The 21,817-nt window shown below is 47.4% G+C and overlaps 1 protein-coding gene across 5 annotated transcripts in view; it reads left to right on the top strand.

Moving 5' to 3' along the window:
* The window catches only part of wdr17 (WD repeat domain 17), a 105,312-nt gene that overhangs the window by 76,687 nt on the left and 6,808 nt on the right, over window positions 1–21,817 (top strand). For all 5 annotated transcript variants that reach the window (XM_078215459.1, XM_078215458.1, XM_078215457.1 and 2 more), the window contains 5 exons: window positions 1,407–1,518; window positions 9,279–9,420; window positions 10,759–10,861; window positions 13,404–13,505; window positions 21,188–21,286. In XM_078215459.1, coding sequence (XP_078071585.1) covers window positions 1,407–1,518; window positions 9,279–9,420; window positions 10,759–10,861; window positions 13,404–13,505; window positions 21,188–21,286 — 558 coding nt within the window. The remainder of the gene's footprint in view (window positions 1–1,406; window positions 1,519–9,278; window positions 9,421–10,758; window positions 10,862–13,403; window positions 13,506–21,187; window positions 21,287–21,817) is intronic.

The raw sequence follows: 21,817 nt of genomic DNA, 5'->3' as shown, positions 1-21,817 counted from the left end.
TGTACTGTAGGGGTTCTATGATCTATTCTATACGCACTGATTGTATTGCTGCAGCTGTGCAGAATTCGTTGGTGCGATTTTTAACACATTTGGTTGGACACATTTAAAGATCAATGATGGAACTCATTGAAGAGTTTTACATGAATGCAGAAGCACATTTGTCGCAAGCATGACTGAAACCAGGAGGAAAGATGGAATTTTTTTTGTCACAAGAGGCAGTGGGGGGAAGGTTGCACTGAATGATTTTTAATTAGTATCGAGTCTGTGGACAAAGGCCGAGAACACATTATGTAACTTTGACATGACGTTGTGCAAAGCTGATTGGCTTATATCTTACATGTAAAAACATTTATCCATCGTGCTTTTCAGCTTTGGGGATTGGTCAATAACATGAACTCACTTCCACAATTAAATGCTAATTTTGCTGGGGTTTTTTTTATCTTAACATTTTTCTTCCAAGACTCAGAGAATTCCTATCGTGCACAAGGAGGCCATTTAGTCCACCAAGTTTGCACTGACTCTCCAGAGCAGCATCTCACCTCGGTCCACCCTATCCCCGTAACCCCACGTATTTACCCTGTTAATCCCCCGAACCTAAAGATCTTGGGACACTTAGGGACAATTCAGCGTGGCCAATCCACCAACCTGCACACCTTTGGAGTGGGAGGAAACCGGAGCACCCGGAGGAAACTCACGCAGACATGGGGAGAACGTGCAGACTCCACACAGACAGTTGCCCGAGGTTGGAATTGTACCCGGGTCCCTGGCGCTGTGAGGCAGCACTGCTAACCTCGGGCGGAATGGTGGCCCAGTGGTTAGCACTGTTGCCTCATAGCGCCAGGGACCCGGGTTCGATTTCCGGCTTGGGTCACTGTCTGTGTGGCATTTGCACATTCTCCCTGCGTGGGTTTCCTCCGGGTACTCCAGTTTCCCCCCACAGTCCAAAGATGTGTGGGTTAGGTGGATTGGCCATGCTAAATTGACCCTTAGTGTCAGGGGGACTCGCTAGGGTAAATGAATGGGGTTATGGGGATAGGGCCTGGGTGGCATTGTGGTCGCTGCAGACTCAATGGGCCAAATGGCCTCCTTCTGCACTGTAAGACTCTATGAACCACTGAGCCACCATTTTGGAATTCAGCCCAGCCTTCAACCACCTTGTTCCAGCTAAATCACCAATTCTGCCCTGAAATCATGGCGCGCTGTGTGTACACAAGGTATGAATGTATATAAAAATGTTCACGCACTGCCTGACCTGCTGATAACTCACAACACTTCCCGCTTTTGATCTCAGATATTTAGCATCTGCAGTGTCTTGCTCTTGCTTTACCCCTGATGGAGTGACCCTGGTCCAATGGATCCATTTCTCTTGTTCGGTTTTGTTGAATTATTGTTTGATGTTTTTGCAGGGACCTAGCCGCTGACTTGCTGACCATGATACCTAACAGTGAGCTGTTGTTGATAAAGCTAAATGCGTTCTACCCAGGAAGCATTGCAGAGGTGAACGATCTTCACGAGAAGGTAAAGTTTGGGAATTACAGAGCCCATTGTCCCATTTTCTGGAATAAGAGTAAACTGCAGCACAGGGAGCAAGATTTGTTTTCTCTACAGTTGCCAGTCCAAATGTCTTTTCAATGATTTTCCTGGGTTTTTTTCCATTGCCTTCCTCACTTTCCCCCACACTCCTTCCATCCTCGCTTCAATTCCTTGGGCAATATTCCTGCCCTGTCCACCGCTGGGATCACCTGGTCCCATCGAAAGTCAAGGGAATTTTTCCTGGTCTGCCGAATCCCCCACGGTGGGTCCTGCCAAGACAGGACAGGAAGAGCCCGGTGCTCGTCTCTCTTTAACCCCCTCTCAAAGTACTCTTTAGCCCGCTCTTTCCTTTCACCCCTTGGCTGGGATTTTCCAGCCCCGCCCACCACCAGGATGCCCCAGCCACATTGAAAGCCAATGGACTTTTGGCTGGCCCGTCGCATCCCCCTCGGTGGGTCCCACCATGGCGGGACTGGAAAATCCCACCCCATGTCTCTTTACCCCCCCCCTTTACCTCTCTTCCCTCTTTAATGCCTTGCCCCTTCGCCCACTTTCACCTCTCTATTCCCTTTCGCTTCTCTTTAACCCTCCCCTCCTTAACCCCTTCTGTTTACTGTCCTCTGTTAAGCCCTTCCCTTAACCTCCCCCTTTCCTCTCTTTGCCACCATCTCTAATTTCTCCAGTACTAGCCACCTTGATCAGTTTGACAATGCAACCAATAATACGGTACTCAGCAATGAAGTTGAACATCCTTTGGAGGGCAGTCTATCAGGTCTGTGGATTGCCTGCACCTTCCCTCCTTTCCTGCCCATCCTCCTTAAGACGGCCGTTTATAAACCCCCCAACTGCATGCAGCATCCATGTGACCACAGGGAGGCGATGGCCTCATGGTATTATCGCTAAAGTTAAAGCTTATTTATTAGTCATGAGTAGGCTTACATTCACGCTGCAATGAAGTTACTGTGAAAACCCCTAGTTGCCACACTCCAGCACCTGTTCTGATACACTGAGGGAAAATTTAGCATGGCCAATGCACCTAGCCAGCACCTCTTTGGGGTGTGGGAGGAAACCAGAGCACCCGGAGGAAAGCCATGCAGACACAGGGAGAATGTGCAAACTCGACACAGACAGTGACCCAAGCGGGGAATCGAACCCAGATCCCTGGCGCTGTGAGGCAACAGTGCTAACCAATGTGCCACGAGACCATTAATCCAGAAACTCAGCTAATGTTCTGGGGACCTGGGTTCGAGTCCCGCCACGACAGATGGTGGAATTTGAATTCAATAAAAAATATCTGGAATTAAGAATCTACTGCTTACCATGAAGCGATTGTTGATTGTCGGAAAACCCATCTGTTCACTAATGTCCTTTAGGGAAGGAAATCTGCCGTCCTTACCTGGTCTGGCCTACATGTGACTCCAGAGCCACAGCAATGTGGTTGTCTCTCAACTACCCTCCAGGGGCAACGAGGAATGGGCAATAAATGCTGGCCAGCCAGCGACGCCCATGTCCCACAAATGAATAATAAAAAGACTGCAATGTCATCCACCCACAGACAATTAGTGGCCATATTTAACCCTATATGGAGCTGTTTTCATTTTGTTCCTGCCTGATGCTTTTCAGCAGTTTTTGGCATATACAACTTGAAAACAAACTGCAGCAAACCAGTTTCAGACTGGATGTTGGCTCGCTGCTATTCCGATATAGAACATTGCCTTGGGGGCAGAGTGGACGGTGGGGAGAGTGGGGGACAGCGGGTAGCTGATGCCTTGTTAATGCAGACTGACACCCTTCGATTTTTAGAGAATTTTATTGCTGGGGTTTTTTTGGTTATTTTCTGCTTGGAAGACGGAGAACCAGAGGCACGCACATTGATGCGTATGCACTGGAACCACATTGTGCCGTGACCTTTGGTGGCAGTGTGGAATATCAGGATGTTGCAGGTACTGTTTTTTCCATGATGGGTTGTTAAGCTCTTTGGGAGGGAGGCCAGGCTTCACGAGGTTGACCACCCCCGGGCGGAGTGGAAAAAGAGTGGCAGCCAGTTACAGAGCGGGCATAGTGAAGCCCTGGTTGCAGATGCCCATCGATGCTTTTTATTGCACGGCACAATCAAGGGGAGTCGAGAGAAAGGGGAGGGGAAGAAACAGTTTGAAAAGAAGGGCTTTCCACTAGATTTCTCAATGGGTTAGAAATTAGTCTCGGCCTGAACTGGTGACCTTATAGAGGTCTATAAAGCAATGAGGGACATAGATAAGGTAGATAGTCGACATCTTTTTCCCAAAGGTAGGGGAGTCCAAAACTAGAGGGCATAGGTTTAAGGTGAGAGGGGAGAGATACAAAAGGGTCCTGAGGGGCAATTATTTCACACAGAGGGTGGTGAGTGTCTGGAACGAACTGCCAGAGGTAGTAATAGAGGTGGGTACGATTTTGTCTTTTAAGAACATAAGAACATAAGAAATAGGAGCAGGAGTAGGCCATCTAGCCCCTCGAGCCTGCCCCGCCATTCAGTAAGATCATGGCTGATCTGACGTGGATCAGTACCACTTACCCGCCTGATCCCCATAACCCTTAATTCCCTTACCGATCAGGAATCCATCCATCCGCGCTTTAAACATATTCAGCGAGGTAGCCTCCACCACCTCAGTGGGCAGAGAATTCCAGAGATTCACCACCCTCTGGGAGAAGAAGTTCCTCCTCAACTCTGTCTTAAACCGACCCCCCTTTATTTTGAGGCTGTGTCCTCTAGTTTTAACTTCCTTACTAAGTGGAAAGAATCTCTCCGCCTCCACCCTATCCAGCCCCCGCATTATCTTATAAGTCTCCATAAGATCCCCCCCTCATCCTTCTAAACTCCAACGAGTACAAACCCAATCTCCTCAGCCTCTCCTCATAATCCAAACCCCTCATCTCCGGTATCAACCTGGTGAACCTTCTCTGCACTCCCTCCAATGCCAATATATCCTTCCTCATATAAGGGGACCAATACTGCACACAGTATTCCAGCTGCGGCCTCACCAATGCCCTGTACAGGTGCATCAAGACATCCCTGCTTTTATATTCTATCCCCCTCGCGATATAGGCCAACATCCCATTTGCCTTCTTGATCACCTGTTGTACCTGCAGACTGGGCTTTTGTGTCTCATGCACAAGGACCCCCAGGTCCCTTTGCACGGTAGCATGTTTTAATTTGTTTCCATTGCGATAGTAATCCCATTTGTTATTATTTCCTCCAAAGTGTATAACCTCGCATTTATCAACGTTATACTCCATTTGCCATATCCTCGCCCACTCACTCAGCCTGTCCAAATCTCTCTGCAGATCTTCTCCGTCCTCCACACGATTCACTTTTCCACTTATCTTTGTGTCATCTGCAAACTTCGTTACCCTACACTCCGTCCCCTCCTCCAGATCATCTATATAAATGGTAAATAGTTGCGGCCCGAGTACCGATCCCTGCGGCACGCCACTAGTTACCTTCCTCCAACCGGAAAAACACCCATTTATTCCGACTCTTTGCTTCCTGTCGGATAGCCAGTCCCCAATCCACTTTAACACACTACCCCCAACTCCGTGTGCCCTAATCTTCTTCAGCAGCCTTTTATGGGGCACCTTATCAAACGCCTTTTGGAAATCCAAAAACACCGCATCCACCGGTTCTCCTCCATCAACCGCCCTAGTCACATCTTCATAAAAATCCAACATGTTCGTCAAGCACGACTTTCCCCTCATGAATCCATGCTGCGTCTGATTGATCGAACCATTTCTATCCAGATGCCCTGCTATCTCCTCTTTAATAATGGATTCCAGCATTTTCCCTACTACAGACGTTAAGCTGACCGGCCTATAGTTACCCGCCTTTTGTCTCCTTCCTTTTTTAAACAGCGGCGTAACATTAGCCGTTTTCCAATCAACCGGCACTACCCCAGAATGCAACGAGTTTTGATAAATAATCACTAACGCATCCACTATTACCTCTGACATTTCTTTCAATACCCTGGGATGCATTCCATCCGGACCCGGGGACTTGTCCACCTTCAGTCCCATTAGTCTACCCAGCACTGCCTCTCTGGTAACATTAATTGTATTAAGTATTTCTCCTGCTGCCAACCCTCTATCGTTCATATTTGGCAAACTATTTGTGTCCTCCACCGTGAAGACCGACACAAAAAACTTATTTAAAGACTCAGCCATATCCTCATTTCCCACTATTAACTCCCCCCTCTCGTCCTCCAAGGGTCCAACATTCACTCTAGCCACTCTATTCCTTTTTATATATTTATAAAAACTTTTACTATCATTTTTTATATTAATTGCTAGCCTAGCTTCATAGTCTATCCTTCCTTTCTTTATCGCTTTCTTAGTCTCTCTTTGTTGTTTCTTAAATTTTTCCCAATCACTTGTTTCTCCACTATTTTTGGCCACTCTGTACGCAGCTGTTTTTATTTTAATACTCTCCTTTATTTCCTTCGTTATCCACGGCTGGTTCTCCCTTTTCTTACAATCCTTGTTTTTTGCTGGAATATATTTTTGCTGAGAACTGAAAAGGATCTCCTTAAAAATCCTCCACTGTTCCTCAGCTATCCTACCTGCCAGCCTGCTCTCCCAGTCTACCTTAGCCAATTCATCCCTCATCCTATCATATTTCCCTCTGTTCAAACAGAGGACACTGGTTTGGGACCAAACTTTCTCCTCTTCCATCTGAATCAGAAATTCGACCATATTGTGGTCACTAGACCCAAGAGGGTCCTTCACAATAAGATCCTTAATTCTACCTACCTCGTTACACAATACCAGATCCAAAATAGCTCGTTCCCTCGTCGGTTCCGTAACATGCTGTTCAAGGAAACTATCCCGACAGCATTCTAAGAACTCTTCCTCCATTCCACCCTTACCGACTTGAGTCTGCCAGTCAATGTGCATGTTGAAGTCCCCCATGATTATTGCCGTTCCGTTTTTACACGCATCCCTTATCTGCTTGTTTATAGCCCTCCCTACCTCAACATTATTATTTGGGGGCCTATATACCACATCTACTAGTGTCTTTCTCCCTCTACTATTCCTCATCTCTACCCATAATGATTCCACTTTTAAAAAGCATTTAGACAGTTACATGAGTAAGATGGGTAAGGAGGGATATGGGCCAAATGCAGGCAATTGGAATTAGCTTAGTGGTAAAAAAAAAAGGCTGGCATGAGTTGGGCCGAAGGGCCTGTTTCCATGCTGTAAACCTCTATGACTCTATGAACAGTGAGGCCTGTAGAGGGTCATCTTGAAAGTTTCACTTTGGATCTTCAGGGCATCTTCAGCCCTCAGGCAGGTTCTGGGTGATGGTGGGACGGGGTCAGGAGTAAGGTTGGATGGAGCACTTTTGCTCCACTGTGAAAAATCCACCAATTGTTGGTGCTGTGTGGGTATTGTGGTGACAAGAGTAGTGATGTTATGGGGGCTGCTGCAGAATCCTTAATATGGGGAGGCCCTTTTCTCATTCTAATATGGAGAAGAAAGAAACTCAAGTGAAGATTTTAAGCCTGATTGATCAGTGTCTAAAATCAGGGCTGGAATTCTCCAGTCTCGCACACCAGAGAGAATGGAGAATTCGGCACTCAGCCAAAACTCCATTCACTGCAGCGGCACCGGAGAATCCCAGCTGCGGGTGAGGTGGAGAATTGCAGCCAATTAAGAATAAAGTGACTGAGTGACAGGGCTAACCACACGGTCACAGTGGCACAGTGGTTAGCAATGCTGTCTCACAACATCAGGGACCCGGGTTCAATTCCAGGCTTGGGTCACTGTCTGTGCGAAGTCGGCACATTCTCCCCATGTCTGTGTGGGTTTCCTCCGGGTGCTCTGGTTTCCTCCCACAGTCCAAAAGACGTGTTGGTTTGGTGCATTGGCCATGATAAATTCTCCCTCAGTGTACCCGAACAGGTGCTGGAGTGTGGCGACTAGGGGATTTTCACAGTAACTTCATTGCAGTGTTAATGTAAGCCTACTTGGTGACACTAATAAATAAACTTAAACTTAGAGTGTAACCCAACCAGGTTTGCTGACAGTACAAAACCAGGTGGGAAAGTTAACTGTGAGGAGGATATGTCTGAGAAGAGATATCGGCAGGTTAACTGAGTGAGAAACTCACAAAGAATAGGGAAGCAGAATGTTTAATGTGAGAATCTAGTAATTGTGGCATTTGAAAGGATTTGGGCGTCTTTGTACATGAGTCACAAAAGATTAACATGCAGATACAGCCAACAATTAGGATGACAAATTTCAGTCTTTAGTGAAAGGGGGTGGTAGTTTAAGAATAAGGATTTTTTGCTGCAATTATATGTAGGGCGACACAGTGGGTTAGCACTGCTGCCTCACAGCACTAGAGACCCAGGTTCGATTCCCGGCTTGGGTCACTGTCTGTGCGGAGTCTGCACGTTCTCCTTGTGTCTGAGTGGGTTTAGCAGATGGATGCTCTGGTTTCAGTGTACCTGAACACTTTGGCAACTGGGGATTTTCACAGTCATTTCATTGCAGTGTAAATGTAAGCCTACGTGTGACACTAATAAAATTTAATGGGACCAAAATCTGAAGAATCCACAAATGTTATGGTCTCCTTTGTAACAGAAGAATGTAGTTCCTTGGAGCAGGGGCAACACATGTTCACTGGATTGAATCCTGCGATGATGACAGGGCTGTCATAGAATCATAGAATTCCTAACAGTGCTGAAGGAGGCCATTCGGCCCATCGAGTCTGTACGGACCACAGTCTCACCCAGGCCCTATTCCTGTAACCCCGCACATTTACCCAGCTAATCCCCCTGACACTAGGGTCAATTTAGCATGGCCAATCAACCTAACCTGCACATCTTTGGACTGTGGGAGGAAACTCATGCAGACACGGGGAGAAAGTGCAAACTCCACACAGTGACCCGTGAACCCGGGTCCTTGGCGCTGTTCTAACCACTGTGCCATCATGCTGCCCAATGTCTAATGAGCAGAGATGGGCAGAGCGGGCTGTATTCTCTGGAGTTTAGAATGAGAGGTAACTTTTTCAACCTGTCAGTCGAGTCTGGATCATCGTTCATGATACGGGGTCAGACATTCAGGATTGAGATGAGGAGACGTTTCTTCACTTCAGGATTGTGAGTCTTCGGAATTCTCTATCTTTTGGATACTCAGGTGATGGGTATATTCAAGACAGAGGTCAATAGATGTCGGGGTACTCAGGGATATTGGGTAGCACGGGCATTGATCTAGATCATAGAATCCCTACAGTGCAGAAGGAGGCCATACAGCCCATCGAGTCTGCACCAATTCTCCCGCACAACACCCCCACCCAGGCTCTACTCTGTAGCCCCACTTATTTACCCCATTAATCCTCCTAACCTACACATCATGTGACACTAAGGGGCAATTTAGTATGGGTGATCCACCTAACCTGTATATCTTGGGACTGAGGGAGGAAACCGGAGCACCCAGAGGAAACCCACGCAGACATGGGGAGAGAGTACAGACTCCCCATAGACAGTGACCCGAGACCGGAATTGAACCCGGGTCCCTGGGCACTGTGAGGCAGCAGTGCTAACCACTGTGCCACCCATGTCCGACCATGATTTATCGATGGGCAGCGCGTGCTTGAGGGGCCGAATGGATAACCTCAGCACCTGTTTCTTATGTTCTTTGTAATGAAGGTTTATTTTATACCGGGTTTATTGATGCTGTGATTGACATGTTATATAAAAATCTCCTCACAGTGTCACTTACCAACCTCAGAAGAATGTTTGCAAGTTGCAGAAACATATCAAAATGAAGGGGAGACGTTCCAAGCAGTAAAATATTACTTATTGAGTCCTGTGCCAGAAAAAGCACTTCCAATTGGCCTTCTTTACGTTAAAGGTAAGCTCATTTGATTACAGTTACCTCACTGATTGTTCCGTAATTAAAATATTTAATGTTCTAAAATGAATGAGGATGCAGTGTTTCTCTGATTGCTTCTCCGCAGTTTGTGTTAATCCATTCTCTGGATGTGGCTTACGCTGACAAGGCCACTGTAGTGTTCAGTTGTTCTGTGTTTGGTTATCTGAGTCTGTTCTTTATTGATGCTCACTGTGCTCGATTGGTTGCGCCTGGGTGTGGATTCAGAGAAAAGTAAACAAACTGTATAAAGAGCCTGAACTGAAGTACGGAATAGACATTAAAAAGCAGTGAAAATGAAACTTGTGGCATACATAAGGCTATGATTTTGGGACCACGTTCGCCACAAGTACAAACAATTACTTGGGCACAAAATATCGCAACAGAAAATAAAAATCCTGCCAGTCAGAAAGGTCAGGAATCTCATTTCAATAAATTAACACCTTATTGAAGTGTTTCCCATTGATACCGTACCCCCACATTAGTAAATTCACCCCCTAGTCAGGGTGACGTCACATTGGCGAGGTTTAGTGAGGCAAAGGGGATCAAAGGATATGGGGTAAGGCAGGATCAGGCTAATGAGCTGGATGATTAGCCATGGTCATAATGAATGGTGGAGCTCGCTTCAAAGGCCAAAAAGCCTCCTCCTGCTCCTCTCGTCTATGTTTCTCTGTGATCAAGCCAAATCCTGGAGATCATGTGGACCAAGGATGATGTGTAAAGACATTTATCTTCAATATAAAGCAATCTCTGGCCTGCTCAGGCACCAATCCAACTCCCTTCCTTCTTTAGTATTCCAACTTTTGGAATACCAAAAGGGATGGCCTAGTGATATTATCACTCGACTATTAATCTAGAAAGTCAACTAATGTTCTGCGGACCCGACTTTGAATCTTGCCACGGCAGCAGGTGGAATATGAATTCAATAAAAATAAACTGAGATTAAGTATCTACTGATGACCATGAAACCATTGTCGATTGTTGGAAAAACCCATCTGGTTCACTAATGTCCTTTAGGGAAGGAAATCTGCCGTCCTTACCTGGTCTGGCCTACATGTGACTCCAGAGCCACAGCAATGTGGTTGACTCTCAACTGCCCTCCAAGGGCAACTAGGGATGGGCAATAAATGCTGGCCGGCCAGCGATGCCCATGTCCCACAAATAAAAAATAAAATGCAAAATACTTTTTGAGAAATCTGTTGTTATCTTGCTGTTTCATGGAGTATCACCTGTTGCAACAAATGCTTAATAATGTCTTCTCTTAGAAAGGTGGCCCAAGTTCTGTCAGCTGACTGACTTTTGCTTTTTCCTATCCGACAGAACAGCTAAGTAGCTCTGACTGGAACTTGGACTCCGTGCATGGGATCCTGGACCTGCTGAGTTACATCCGCACTGACCGGCTGATGCTACACAAGTATAGTGAGTAAGTTAGAATGCAAGTGCTGCTGCCTATTTAACTGCAAAGCAGCCTTCTGGGCTTGAAGTTTATTGATTAGTGTCACAAGTAGGTTTACATTAACACCGCAATGAAGTTACTTGACTTGTACTGTGAAAAGCCCCTAGTCGCCACGCTCCGGCGCCAGTTCGGATACTCTGAGGGAGAATTTAGCATGGCCGATCCACCTAACCAGCGCGTCTTTCGGACTGCGGGAGGAAACCAGAGCACCTGGACACGGGGAGAACGTGCAAACTCTGCACAGTGACCGAAGCCAGGAATCGATCCTGGGTCCCTGCCACTCTGAGGCAGCAGTGCTAACCACTGTGCCGCTGAGTTATCAGACTTAATGCGCTGCCTAAAATGGTGTTTGTCACAGTCACTTATAATGGCAGTGATCAAACATGCTGCATCATAACCTCGTACTGTAATTACTGCCTATAAAAATGTCGTTGCACTGGGTTAACAATGAGATAGAGGAATGGTAGTCCAAATTGTTGCTAAATGATTAGTGATTAGTTAATCTATTAGTGTCACAAGTAGGCTTACATTAACACTGCAATGAAGTTACTGTGAAAATCCCCCAGTCGCCACACTCCAGTGCCTGTTCGGTTACTCTGAGGGAGAATTTAGCATGGCCAATGCACTCAACCTGCACATCTTTCGGACTGTGGGAGGAGACAGGAGCACCCGGAGGAAACCCAGAGTCACGAGGAGAACATGCAGACCCCGCACAGACAGTGACCCAATCCGGGAATCAAATCCAGGTCCCTGGCGCTGTGAGGCAGCAGTGCGAACCACTGTGCCACCGTGTGTGTTTTGTGACACACAATGTTGGTATACAGCCACCCGCAATGTGTGTACACCAGCATTGTGGACCAATGGGGAGGCAGTGGTGTAGTGTTATTGTCAGTGGGGCAATAATCCAGCAGCTCAGGCCATTGCTCTGGGGACCCAGATTCGAATCCCAGTAGATGGTAAAATTTTGGATAGGGTGCAGCTGTTCCCCTTCGTTGAAGGGTCGGTCACGAGGTGTTCAAGGTGAGGGGCAGGAGCTTTAGAGAGGATGTGAGGAAAAACTTTTTACCCAGAGGGTGGTGATGGTCTGGAATGCGCTGCCTGGGAGGGTGGTAGAGGCGGGTTGCCTCACATCCTTTAAAAAGTACCTGGATGAGCCCTTAGCACGTCATAACATTCAGGGCTCTGGGCCAGGCGCTGGTAAGTGGGATTAGGTGGGAGGTCAGGTGTTTCTCACGTGTTGGTGTAGACTTGATGGGCCAAAGGGCCTCTTCTGCACTCTATGATTCTATAAACCACATGTCAGTACATAGGCTAACCCCATGGAATTATGTTTTTATATAAACAGTAGGTAAGTACATTCCTTTAACTCAACAAGCCATGCCATGGTACCATTCTACATAAACAGTACCACAATGTTGGTACCTCCAATCAATAGCAGCATTTATACCCACGTTTAAGGGTTATGGATTAAAGCTCTGGTCCAGGATTTGACCACATGATTGAGATTGTCACTTCATCAACAACAGGTTGTATCGGTATAGTGCGTGCCTTCCACGTAATAAAGTGTCCACAGGCACCCCACAGAAGAATCATCAAACTAAATCTGATACCAAGCCACAAGTAGAGATAATAAGGCCGATTACCAAAAGCTGATTGAAGAGGTAGATTTTGAGGAGCATCTGAAAGGCAGAAAGAGAGGTGAGAAGTAAGTGGAGGGAATTCCAGAGCTCTTTCACAGGAGAGGCACCACCCAGAGGGCCAAGTTACTTCCTTGTGCATCATTCTACGATCCCCTTGACAGTGTGAAGGAAATGCATGCAGACTTGAAAAGTGTATGTATAAATTATTGAGGGATATAGATAGAGTGGATCGGAAGGATCTAGTCCTCTTAGCAGAGAGGGAAATAGATATAGGACAGAATTCTCCATTTTGGAGACAGTAAGAAGTCTCACAACACCAGGTTAAAGTCCAACAGGTTTATTTGGAATCACGAGCTTTCGGAGCACTGCTCCTTCATCAGGTGCGCGGATGCATCCACTTACGTGATGAAGGAGCAGCGCTCCGAAAGCTCGTGATTCCAAATAAACCTGTTGGACTTTAACCCGGTGTTGTGGGACTTCTTACTGTGCTCACCCCAGTCCAACGTCGGCACCTCCACATCATGGCTACCATTTGGGAGACTAAGTGCAGTGGTGGGCGTCTCCAGTGCCATCTTATCCTCTGGCCAGAATGGCGGGAAACCCGTCCCTGATTCTGTGCCGGGAACCTCATCAGTTCTGCACAAGTGAGTTTCCCTCTGATTGCAGCCTTCTCGCAGTCCCTGTTTAACTCCTCTCGATCTCCTCTCCGCCTTCCATCCTACAACAAACAAAGAACAATATAACAGGCCAATTGGTCTCCTTCTGCACTGGAACTTTTGAATGTTCCTGAACTTCCCCAAAATAAAGGATAAAAAAGGAAGCACAGAATCTTGCCATCGGTATGATCGAACTCTGTTCTCGTTTTTCAGATTCCGAAACGAGCTGCTGATATTCTGTGGCTACATTGCTGCATTACTGGCCATTCGAAGATGTTACAACAGCATTGTACCTGCACTTTACGAGTATACCAGGTGAGGGCAGTGCATACTTAAACATTTCAGCCAGAATTGAGACCGTAATTGCTATGTATCTTCAACCAAAATATAGATTTTGTGAAACACATTGACGACGATTTGACCGTGACATGATTCACACATGAACCTGTGAAAGGTTCAGATTTTAGTAACACTCATTTCTTAAAGACGTCTCTCAGTAGATTTGCTTGCAAATGCTTGGAAAATCAAAATGTGTTCCAAAGTTAAAAAGGAGGTTCTCATAGCAGCAGAGTTAATGTTCTGAGCCATACAAAGCAACCAAGTCCCAGGCTGAGCCTCTGCTGTCTGTGGACTTAGTCAGTCATGATGTGGAGATGCCGGCGTTGGACTGGGGTGAACACAGTAAGAGTTTTAACAACACCAGGTTAAAGTCCAACAGGTTTATTTGGTAGCAAATACCATTAGCTTTCGGAGCACTGCTCTCCGAAAGCTAATGGTATTTGCTACCAAATAAACCTGTTGGACTTTAACCTGGTGTTGTTAAAACTCTGACTTAGTCAGTGCCAGCCTGGACCAGGGCCAGGTGCTGCAATGCTGTGAGCTGACCTGCTCTGTCTGTTTGAAAGGCTGTGATGTGGAGATGCCGGCGTTGGACTGGGGTGCGCACAGTAAGAAGCCTCACAACACCAGGTTAAAGTCCAACAGGTTTATCTGGTAGCACAAGCCACAAGCTTTCGGAGCGCTGCTCCTTCATCAGGTGAGTGAGAGTCGTGTCCACAAACAGGGCATATAAAGACACAAACTCTATTTACACGATAATGGTTGGAATGTGAATCTTTACAGATAGTCAAGTCTTAAAGGTACAGACAATGTGAGTGGAGAGAGGGTTAAGCACAGATTAAAGAGATGTGTATTGTCTCCAGACAGGACAGTTAGTGAGATTTTGCAAGCCCAGGCAAGTCGTGAGGGTTACAGATAGTGTGAAATGAACCCAAGATCCCGGTTGAGGCTATCCTCATGTGTGCGGAACTTGGCTATCAGTTTCTGCTCGGCGATTCTGCATTGTCGTGTGTCGTGAAGGCCACCTTGGAGAACGCTTACCCGAATTTCAGAGGCTGAATGTCCGTGACTGCTTTCCCCAACAGGAAGAGAACACTCCTTCCTGCCTGGTGATTGTCGAGCGGTGTTCATTCATCCATTGTCATAGCGTCTGCATGGTCTCCCCAATGTACCATGCCTTGGGACATCCTTTCCTGCAGCGTATCAGGTAGACAGCGTTGGCCGAGTTGCAAGGGTATGTACCGTGTACCTGGTGGGTGGTGTTCTCACGAGAGATGATGGCATCCGTGTCGATGATCCGACATGTCTTGCAGAGGTTGCTGTGTCATTATATGCCCTGCTTGTGTCTTTATATGCCCTGTTTGTGAACACGACTCTCACTCACCTGATGAAGGGGCAGTGCTCCAAAAGCTTGTTGCTTGTGCTACCAAATAAACCTGTTGGACTTTAACCTGGTGTTGTGAGACTTCTTGCTGTCTGAAAGGCTGACAGAAGCTGATTCAGTTGGGAATTGGGTAAACATTTGATAATGGGGAAACTTTCAGTGCTGTGGCGGGGGGAGAGTGCAGTGGGTGGGACTAGTCAGATAACTCTTCCAAAGAGCCAGCACCCGCGTGGTGAGCCGAATGGCCTCCTCCTGAGCTGATACTATAATTTGGACTCACTGAGTTGGAGAGGATAAAGAGGCACAGGTAGGCCTGAACTGCTTTGGCCTTGGGGAATCACAAGTCCGAGGGCAGCGATCTTACCGGCTGCTCACGCCACGCTCCCGTTGCAGCGAAGTCGGAGTATTTGGCGCCCTTCCAAATCTCTGTTCACTGCAACAGGATGGAAAAATCAGCACAGTTACAACAATGTCAATTCACTCTGTTTTAACTGGTCCCTATCTAAATTCTTGCTGATTTAACTGGTCCAATCTGAATTCTCACTTATTTAACTGGTCCCTAGAATCATAGAATCCCTGACCTTAAGGAATAGGAGCAGGAATAATACAAATTGTCCATCAAGCCTGTTCCTCCATCCAGTAATATCTTGACATCAGCAGCACCTTCCTGCATTATCCCCAAATTCCCTAATTCCCTGAGTGCCCAAGAATCTACCAATTTCAGTCTTGAATATAGAACATAGAACATAGAAAGCCACAGCACAAACAGGCCCTTCGGCCCACAAGTTGCGCTGATCATATCCCTACCTCTAGGCCTATCTATAGCCCTCAATCCCATTAAATCCCACGTACTCATCCAGAAGTCTCTTAAAAGACCCCAACGAGTTTGCCTCCACCACCACCGACGTCAGCCGATTCCACTCACCCACCACCCTCTGAGTGAAAAACTTACCCCTGACATCTCCTCTGTACCTACCCCCCAGCACCTTAAACCTGTGTCCTCTCGTAGCAACCATTTCAGCCCTTGGAAATAGCCTCTGAGAGTCTACCCTCTCAACATCTTGTAAACCTCTATCAGGTCACCTCTCATCCTTCGTCTCTCCAGGGAGAAGAGACCAAGCTCCCTCAACCTATCCTCATAAGGCATGCCCCCCAATCCAGGCAACATCCTTGTAAATCTCCTCTGCACCCTTTCAATGGCTTCAACATCTTTCCTGTAATGAGGTGACCAGAACTGCGCGCAGTACTCCAAGTGGGGTCTAACCAGGGTCCTATAAAGCTGCAGCATTATCTCCCGACTCCTAAACTCAATCCCTCGATTAATGAAGGCTAGTACGCCGTACGCCTTCTTGACCGCATCCTCCACCTGCGAGGCCGATTTAAGAGTCCTATGGACCCGGACCCCAAGGTCCTTCTGATCCTCTACACTGCTAAGAATGGTACCCTTCATATTATACTGCTGCTTCATCCCATTGGATCTGCCAAAATGGATCACTACACACTTATCCGGGTTGAAGTCCATCTGCCACTTCTCCGCCCAGTCTTGCATTCTATCTATGTCTCGCTGCAACTTCTGACATCCCTCCAAACTATCCACAACACCACCTACCTTGGTGTCGTCAGCAAACTTACCAACCCATCCCTCCACTTCCTCATCCAGGTCATTTATGAAAATGACAAACAGCAAGGGTCCCAGAACAGATCCCTGGGGCACTCCACTGGTCACTGACCTCCATGCAGAGAAAGACCCCTCCACAGCCACTCTCTGCCTTCTGCAGGCAAGCCAGTTCTGGATCCACAAGGCAACAGCCCCTTGGATCCCATGCCCTCTCACTTTCTCAAGAAGTCTTGCATGGGGGACCTTATCGAACGCCTTGCTGAAGTCCATATAGACCACATCCACCGCTCTTCCTTCGTCAATGTGTTTGGTCACATTTTCAAAGAACTCAACCAGGCTCGTAAGGCACGACCTGCCCTTGACAAAGCCGTGCTGACTACTTTTGATCATACTAAACTTCTCTAGATGATCATAAATCCTGTCTCTCAGGATCCTCTCCATCAACTTACCAACCACTGAGGTTAGACTCACCGGTCGGTAATTTCCCGGGCTGTCCCTGTTCCCTTTCTTGAATATAGGGACCACATCTGCAATCCTCCAATCCTCCGGAACCTCTCCTGTCTCCATCGACGATGCAAAGATCATCGCCAAAGGCTCCGCAATCTCCTCCCTCGCCTCCCACAGTAACCTGGGGTACATCCCATCCGGTCCCGGCGACTTACCAACCTTGATGCCATTCAATAGTTCCAACACATCCTCTTTCTTTATGTCCACATGCTCGATCCTTTCTGTCCACCGCAAACCAGCAGTACAACCACCCAGATCCCTTTCCACCGTGAATACCGAGGTAAAGTATTCATTAAGCACCTCCGCCATTTCTAACGGTTCCGCACAAACTTTTCCCCCTTCACCTTTTAAGGGTCCTATGCCTTCACATCTCATCCTTTTACTCTTGACATATTTGTAGAAAGCCTTGGGATTCTCCTTAATCTTACCCGCCAAGGTCTTCTCATGACCCCTTCTCGCTCTCCTAATTTCCTTCTTAAGCTCCTTCCTACATCCCGTATACTCCTCTAAATCCTTAACACCTCCTAGCTCTCTGAACCTTCTGTACGCCTCTCTTTTCTTATTCACCAGGTTCATCACAACCTTCGTGCACCACGGTTCCCGTTCCCTACCAACACCCCCCTGTCTCATCGGAACGTTGTCATGCAGAGCTCCAGACAAACATTCCTTGAAAATCCTCCACTTTCCTTCGGTACTTTTCCCCAAGAATGCCTCCTTCCAATTTACCCGTCTAATTTCCTCCCTGATGACACTGTATTTCCCTTTACTCCAGAGAAACACTTTCCTAGCCTGCCTGATCCTATCTCTTTCCAATGCTATCGTGAAGGAGATAGAATTATGATCGCTATCCCCAAGATGCTCACCCACCGAGAGATCCTCCACCTGTCCAGGTTCATTAGCCAGCACCAGATCAAGTACAGCCTCTCCTCTAGTAGGCTTATCCACATACTGTGTCAGGAAACTCTCCTGGACACACCTAACAAACTCCTCTCCATCCAAACCCCTAGCCCTAGGGATATTCCAATCTATGTTTGGGAAATTAAAATCTCCCATCACGACAACTCTGTTATTCCTACATCTCTCCAGGATCTGTTTCCCCATCTGCTCCTCAACATCTCTGTTACTATTGGGCGGCCTATAGAAAACACCCAGCAAAGTTACCGACCCCTTCCTGTTCCTAACCTCCACCCACAGAGACTCCGTAGTCAATCCCTCCACGGCGTCCACCTTCTCTACAGCCGTGACACTATCCCTGATCAACAGTGCCACTCCCCCCCCCCTCTCTTGCCTCCCTCCCTGTCCTTCCTGAAACATCTAAAACCCGGCACCTCCCTGAGACATCCAAGTCTCCGTAATGGCCACCACATCACAATTCGAAGCAGCAATCCACGCTCTTAGCTCATCCACTTTATTCACTACACTCCTGGCATTAAAATAGACACATCTCAGACCTTCAGCCTGAGCACTTCCCTTCTCCATCACTCGTCTAACCTCCCTCTTACCCTGTCTACATTCCTTATCTATTTGCGAGCTAACCTCCTCGCTCTCAGTCCCCTCATTTCGATTCCCTCCCCCCAACCTTTCTAGTTTAAAGTCTCTCCAGTAGCCTTAGCCAACCTTCCCGCCAGGATATTGGTCCCCCTGGGATTCAAGTGCCACCCGTCTTTTTTAAACAGGTCACACCTGCCCCTAAAGAGGTCCCAATGATCCAAGTACCCAAATCCTTGTCCCTTGCTCCAGTCCCTCAGCCACGCATTCATTCTCCACCGATTCCTGTTCTCACTCTCCCGCGGCACAGGCAGCAATCCCGAGATTACTACCTTTGCATTTCTCTTTCTCAGCTGTCTACCTAACTCCCTATATTCTCTTTTCATGACCCCTTCCCTCTTCCTACCTATGTCAGCAGTACCTATATGCATCACGACCTTCGGCTCCTCTCCCTCCCCCTTCAGGATTTCTGGGACTCGACCAGAGACATCCCGGACCCCTGCACCAGGGAGGCAAACCACCATCCGAGAGTCCCGTCTGTGTCCGCAAAAACGCCTATCTGACCCCCTCACCGTAGAGTCCCCAATTAGCACTACCCTCCTTTCCTTACCCTTTTGCACTACTGGGCCAGGCTCAGCTCCAGAGACACTGCCACCGCTGCTTCCCCCAGGTGGGCTGTCCTCCCCAGTAGTACTCAGACAGGAGTACTTATTATTAAGGGGCACATCCACCGGGGTGCTCACCATCAACCGAGCTTTCTCCTTCCTCACTGTTACCCAGTTCCCCTCCTCCCGTGGTCCCGGTGTGACCACCTGCCGATAGCTCCTGTCAATGACCTCCTCACTATCCCTAACCCGGCGAAGGTCCTCGAGCTGCAATTCCAGTTCCCTAACATGGTCCCTTAGGAACCGCAGCTCAACACACCCAGCACAGATATGGTCGTCCGGGAGGCTAGGAGCCTCCAGGACCTCCCACATCCTACATTTCAACAATCAAACATTCACAGCTCTCTCAGCTGCAGAATTCCAAGACTTTATTAGAAGGAAAACACTGTGGATGCTGGAAACCTGAACAAACTGGAAATGTTAGGAAGCACTCAGCAGATCAGGAAGTGTCTATAGAGAGAGAAAGGAAGAGAAAGAGTTAATGTCCCGGGTTAATGAGCTTGCATAATCTTACAGCATTGATTTTGAGTCAGTTTAAAGATAGGCTTATGCTTTCAAATCTTGCAACTAGAATGGCACTGTTCCTTACTGCTCTTTAATTTTTTTAGATTAAACAGTTTGGGATAATACTGGAGTTTAGAAGGATGAGAGGGGATCTGATCGAGGTATATAAAATTTGAAAAGGGATTGATAAAGTAAATGTAGACCAAATGTTTCCTCTTATGGGGCAATCTAGAACAAGAGGTGACAGATATAGAAACATAGAAACATAGAAAGCTACAGCACAAAACAGGCCCTTCGGCCCCACAAGTTGTGCCGAACATATCCCTACCTTTTAGGCCTACCTATAACCCTCCATCCTATTAAGTCCCATGTACTCATCCAGGAGTCTCTTAAAAGACCCTATTGAGTTTGCCTCCACCACCACTGACGGCAGCCGATTCCACTCGCCCACCACCCTCTGTGTGAAAAACTTCCCCCTAACATTTCCCCTGTACCTACCCCCCAGCACCTTAAACCTGTGTCCTCTCGTAGCAGCCATTTCCACCCTGGGAAAAAGCCTCTGAGAGTCCACCCGATCTATGCCTCTCAACATCTTATATACCTCTATTAGGTCTCCTCTCATCCTACGTCTCTCCAAGGAGAAAAGACCGAGCTTCCTCAGCCTATCCTCATAAGGCATGCCACTCAATCCAGGCAACATCCTTGTAAATCGCCTCTGCACCCTTTCAATCTTTTCCACATCCTTCCTGTAATGAGGCGACCAGAACTGAGCACAGTACTCCAAGTGGGGTCTGACGAGGGTCTTATATAGCTGCATCATTATCCCCGGACTCCTAAACTCAATCCCTCGATTGATAAAGGCCAGCACACCATACGCTTTCTTAACCACCTCCTCCACCTGCGGGGCCGATTTTAGAGTCCTATGGACCCGGACCCCAAGGTTAAGAGGCGGTAGATTTAAAACTGAGATGAGGAGGAACTACTTTTCACAAAGGGTGGTGAATTTGTGGAACTCGCTGCCGTCTAATTAAAAGTCTACTGATGACCATGAAACCATTGTTGATTGCTGTAAAAACCCACCTGGTTCACTAATACCCTTTCGGGAAGGAAATCTGCCATCCTTACCCAATCTGGCCTACATGTGACTCCAGAGCCACAGCAACATGGTTGACTCTTAAATGCCCTCAGGAATGGGCAATAAATACTGGCCAGCCAGCGACGCCCACATCCCATGAACAAATATAAAAACTACACTCCCAACCCTCTGAAAATTATCGCTGCAGCGTTACGGCTGGAGACTAAATAAATGAGTAGCAGCTGCAGTCTGGCTGGTGAATGTTCTGGGTTTTTTTAGGATGGTTGGCAGGTTTTTTTTAAACTACGCTGCCTCAGTTAGAATCAGATAGGGTGAAAGATCTCACATCAGCTCACCCCTTCGCTTGTCTGCTGGGCTTTCAGTTGTGCCACAAAGCTCTGCCCTTTTCTATTACAGCCAGCTGCTGAAACGTAGAGAGGTGACGGTGCCGACACAGATCGAGCAGCTCTCGGCTGAGCTCGATGGCTGGAGAGCCTGCACTCACTCGGCCAGCAGGTGAGTGTGTAACTACTGAACAAGACCACAGTGGAATATAGTGTTCAATTCTGGTCGCCACACTACCAGAAGGATGTGGAGGCTTTGGAGAGGTTACAGAAAAGATTTATCAGGATGTTGCCCGGTATGGAGGGCATTAGCTATGAGGAGAGGTTGGAGAAACTTGGTTTGTTCTCACTGGAACGATGGAGGTTGAGGGGCAACCTGATAGAAGTCTACAAGATTATGAGAGGCATGGACAGAGTGGATAGTCAGAAGCTTTTTCCCAGGGTGGAAGAGTCAATTACTAGGAGGGCACAGGTTTAAGGTGCGAGGGGCAAGGTTTAAAGGAGATGTATGAGGCAAGTCTTTTACACAGAGGCTGGTGGGAGCCTGGAACTCATTGCCGGGGGAGGTAGTGGAAGCAGATACGATAGTGACATTTAAGGGGCGTCTTGACAAATATATGAATAGGATGGGAATGGAGGGATATGGTCCCCAGAAGAGTAGGCGATTTTAGTTCAGTCGGGCAACATGGTCGGTGCAGGCTTG

Source organism: Mustelus asterias, chromosome 6 (genome assembly GCF_964213995.1).
Source record: "Mustelus asterias chromosome 6, sMusAst1.hap1.1, whole genome shotgun sequence".
Lineage (NCBI taxonomy): Eukaryota > Metazoa > Chordata > Chondrichthyes > Carcharhiniformes > Triakidae > Mustelus > Mustelus asterias.
Note: the sequence above shows the minus strand (reverse complement) of the source record. Positions and strands in the feature narration are given on the sequence as shown.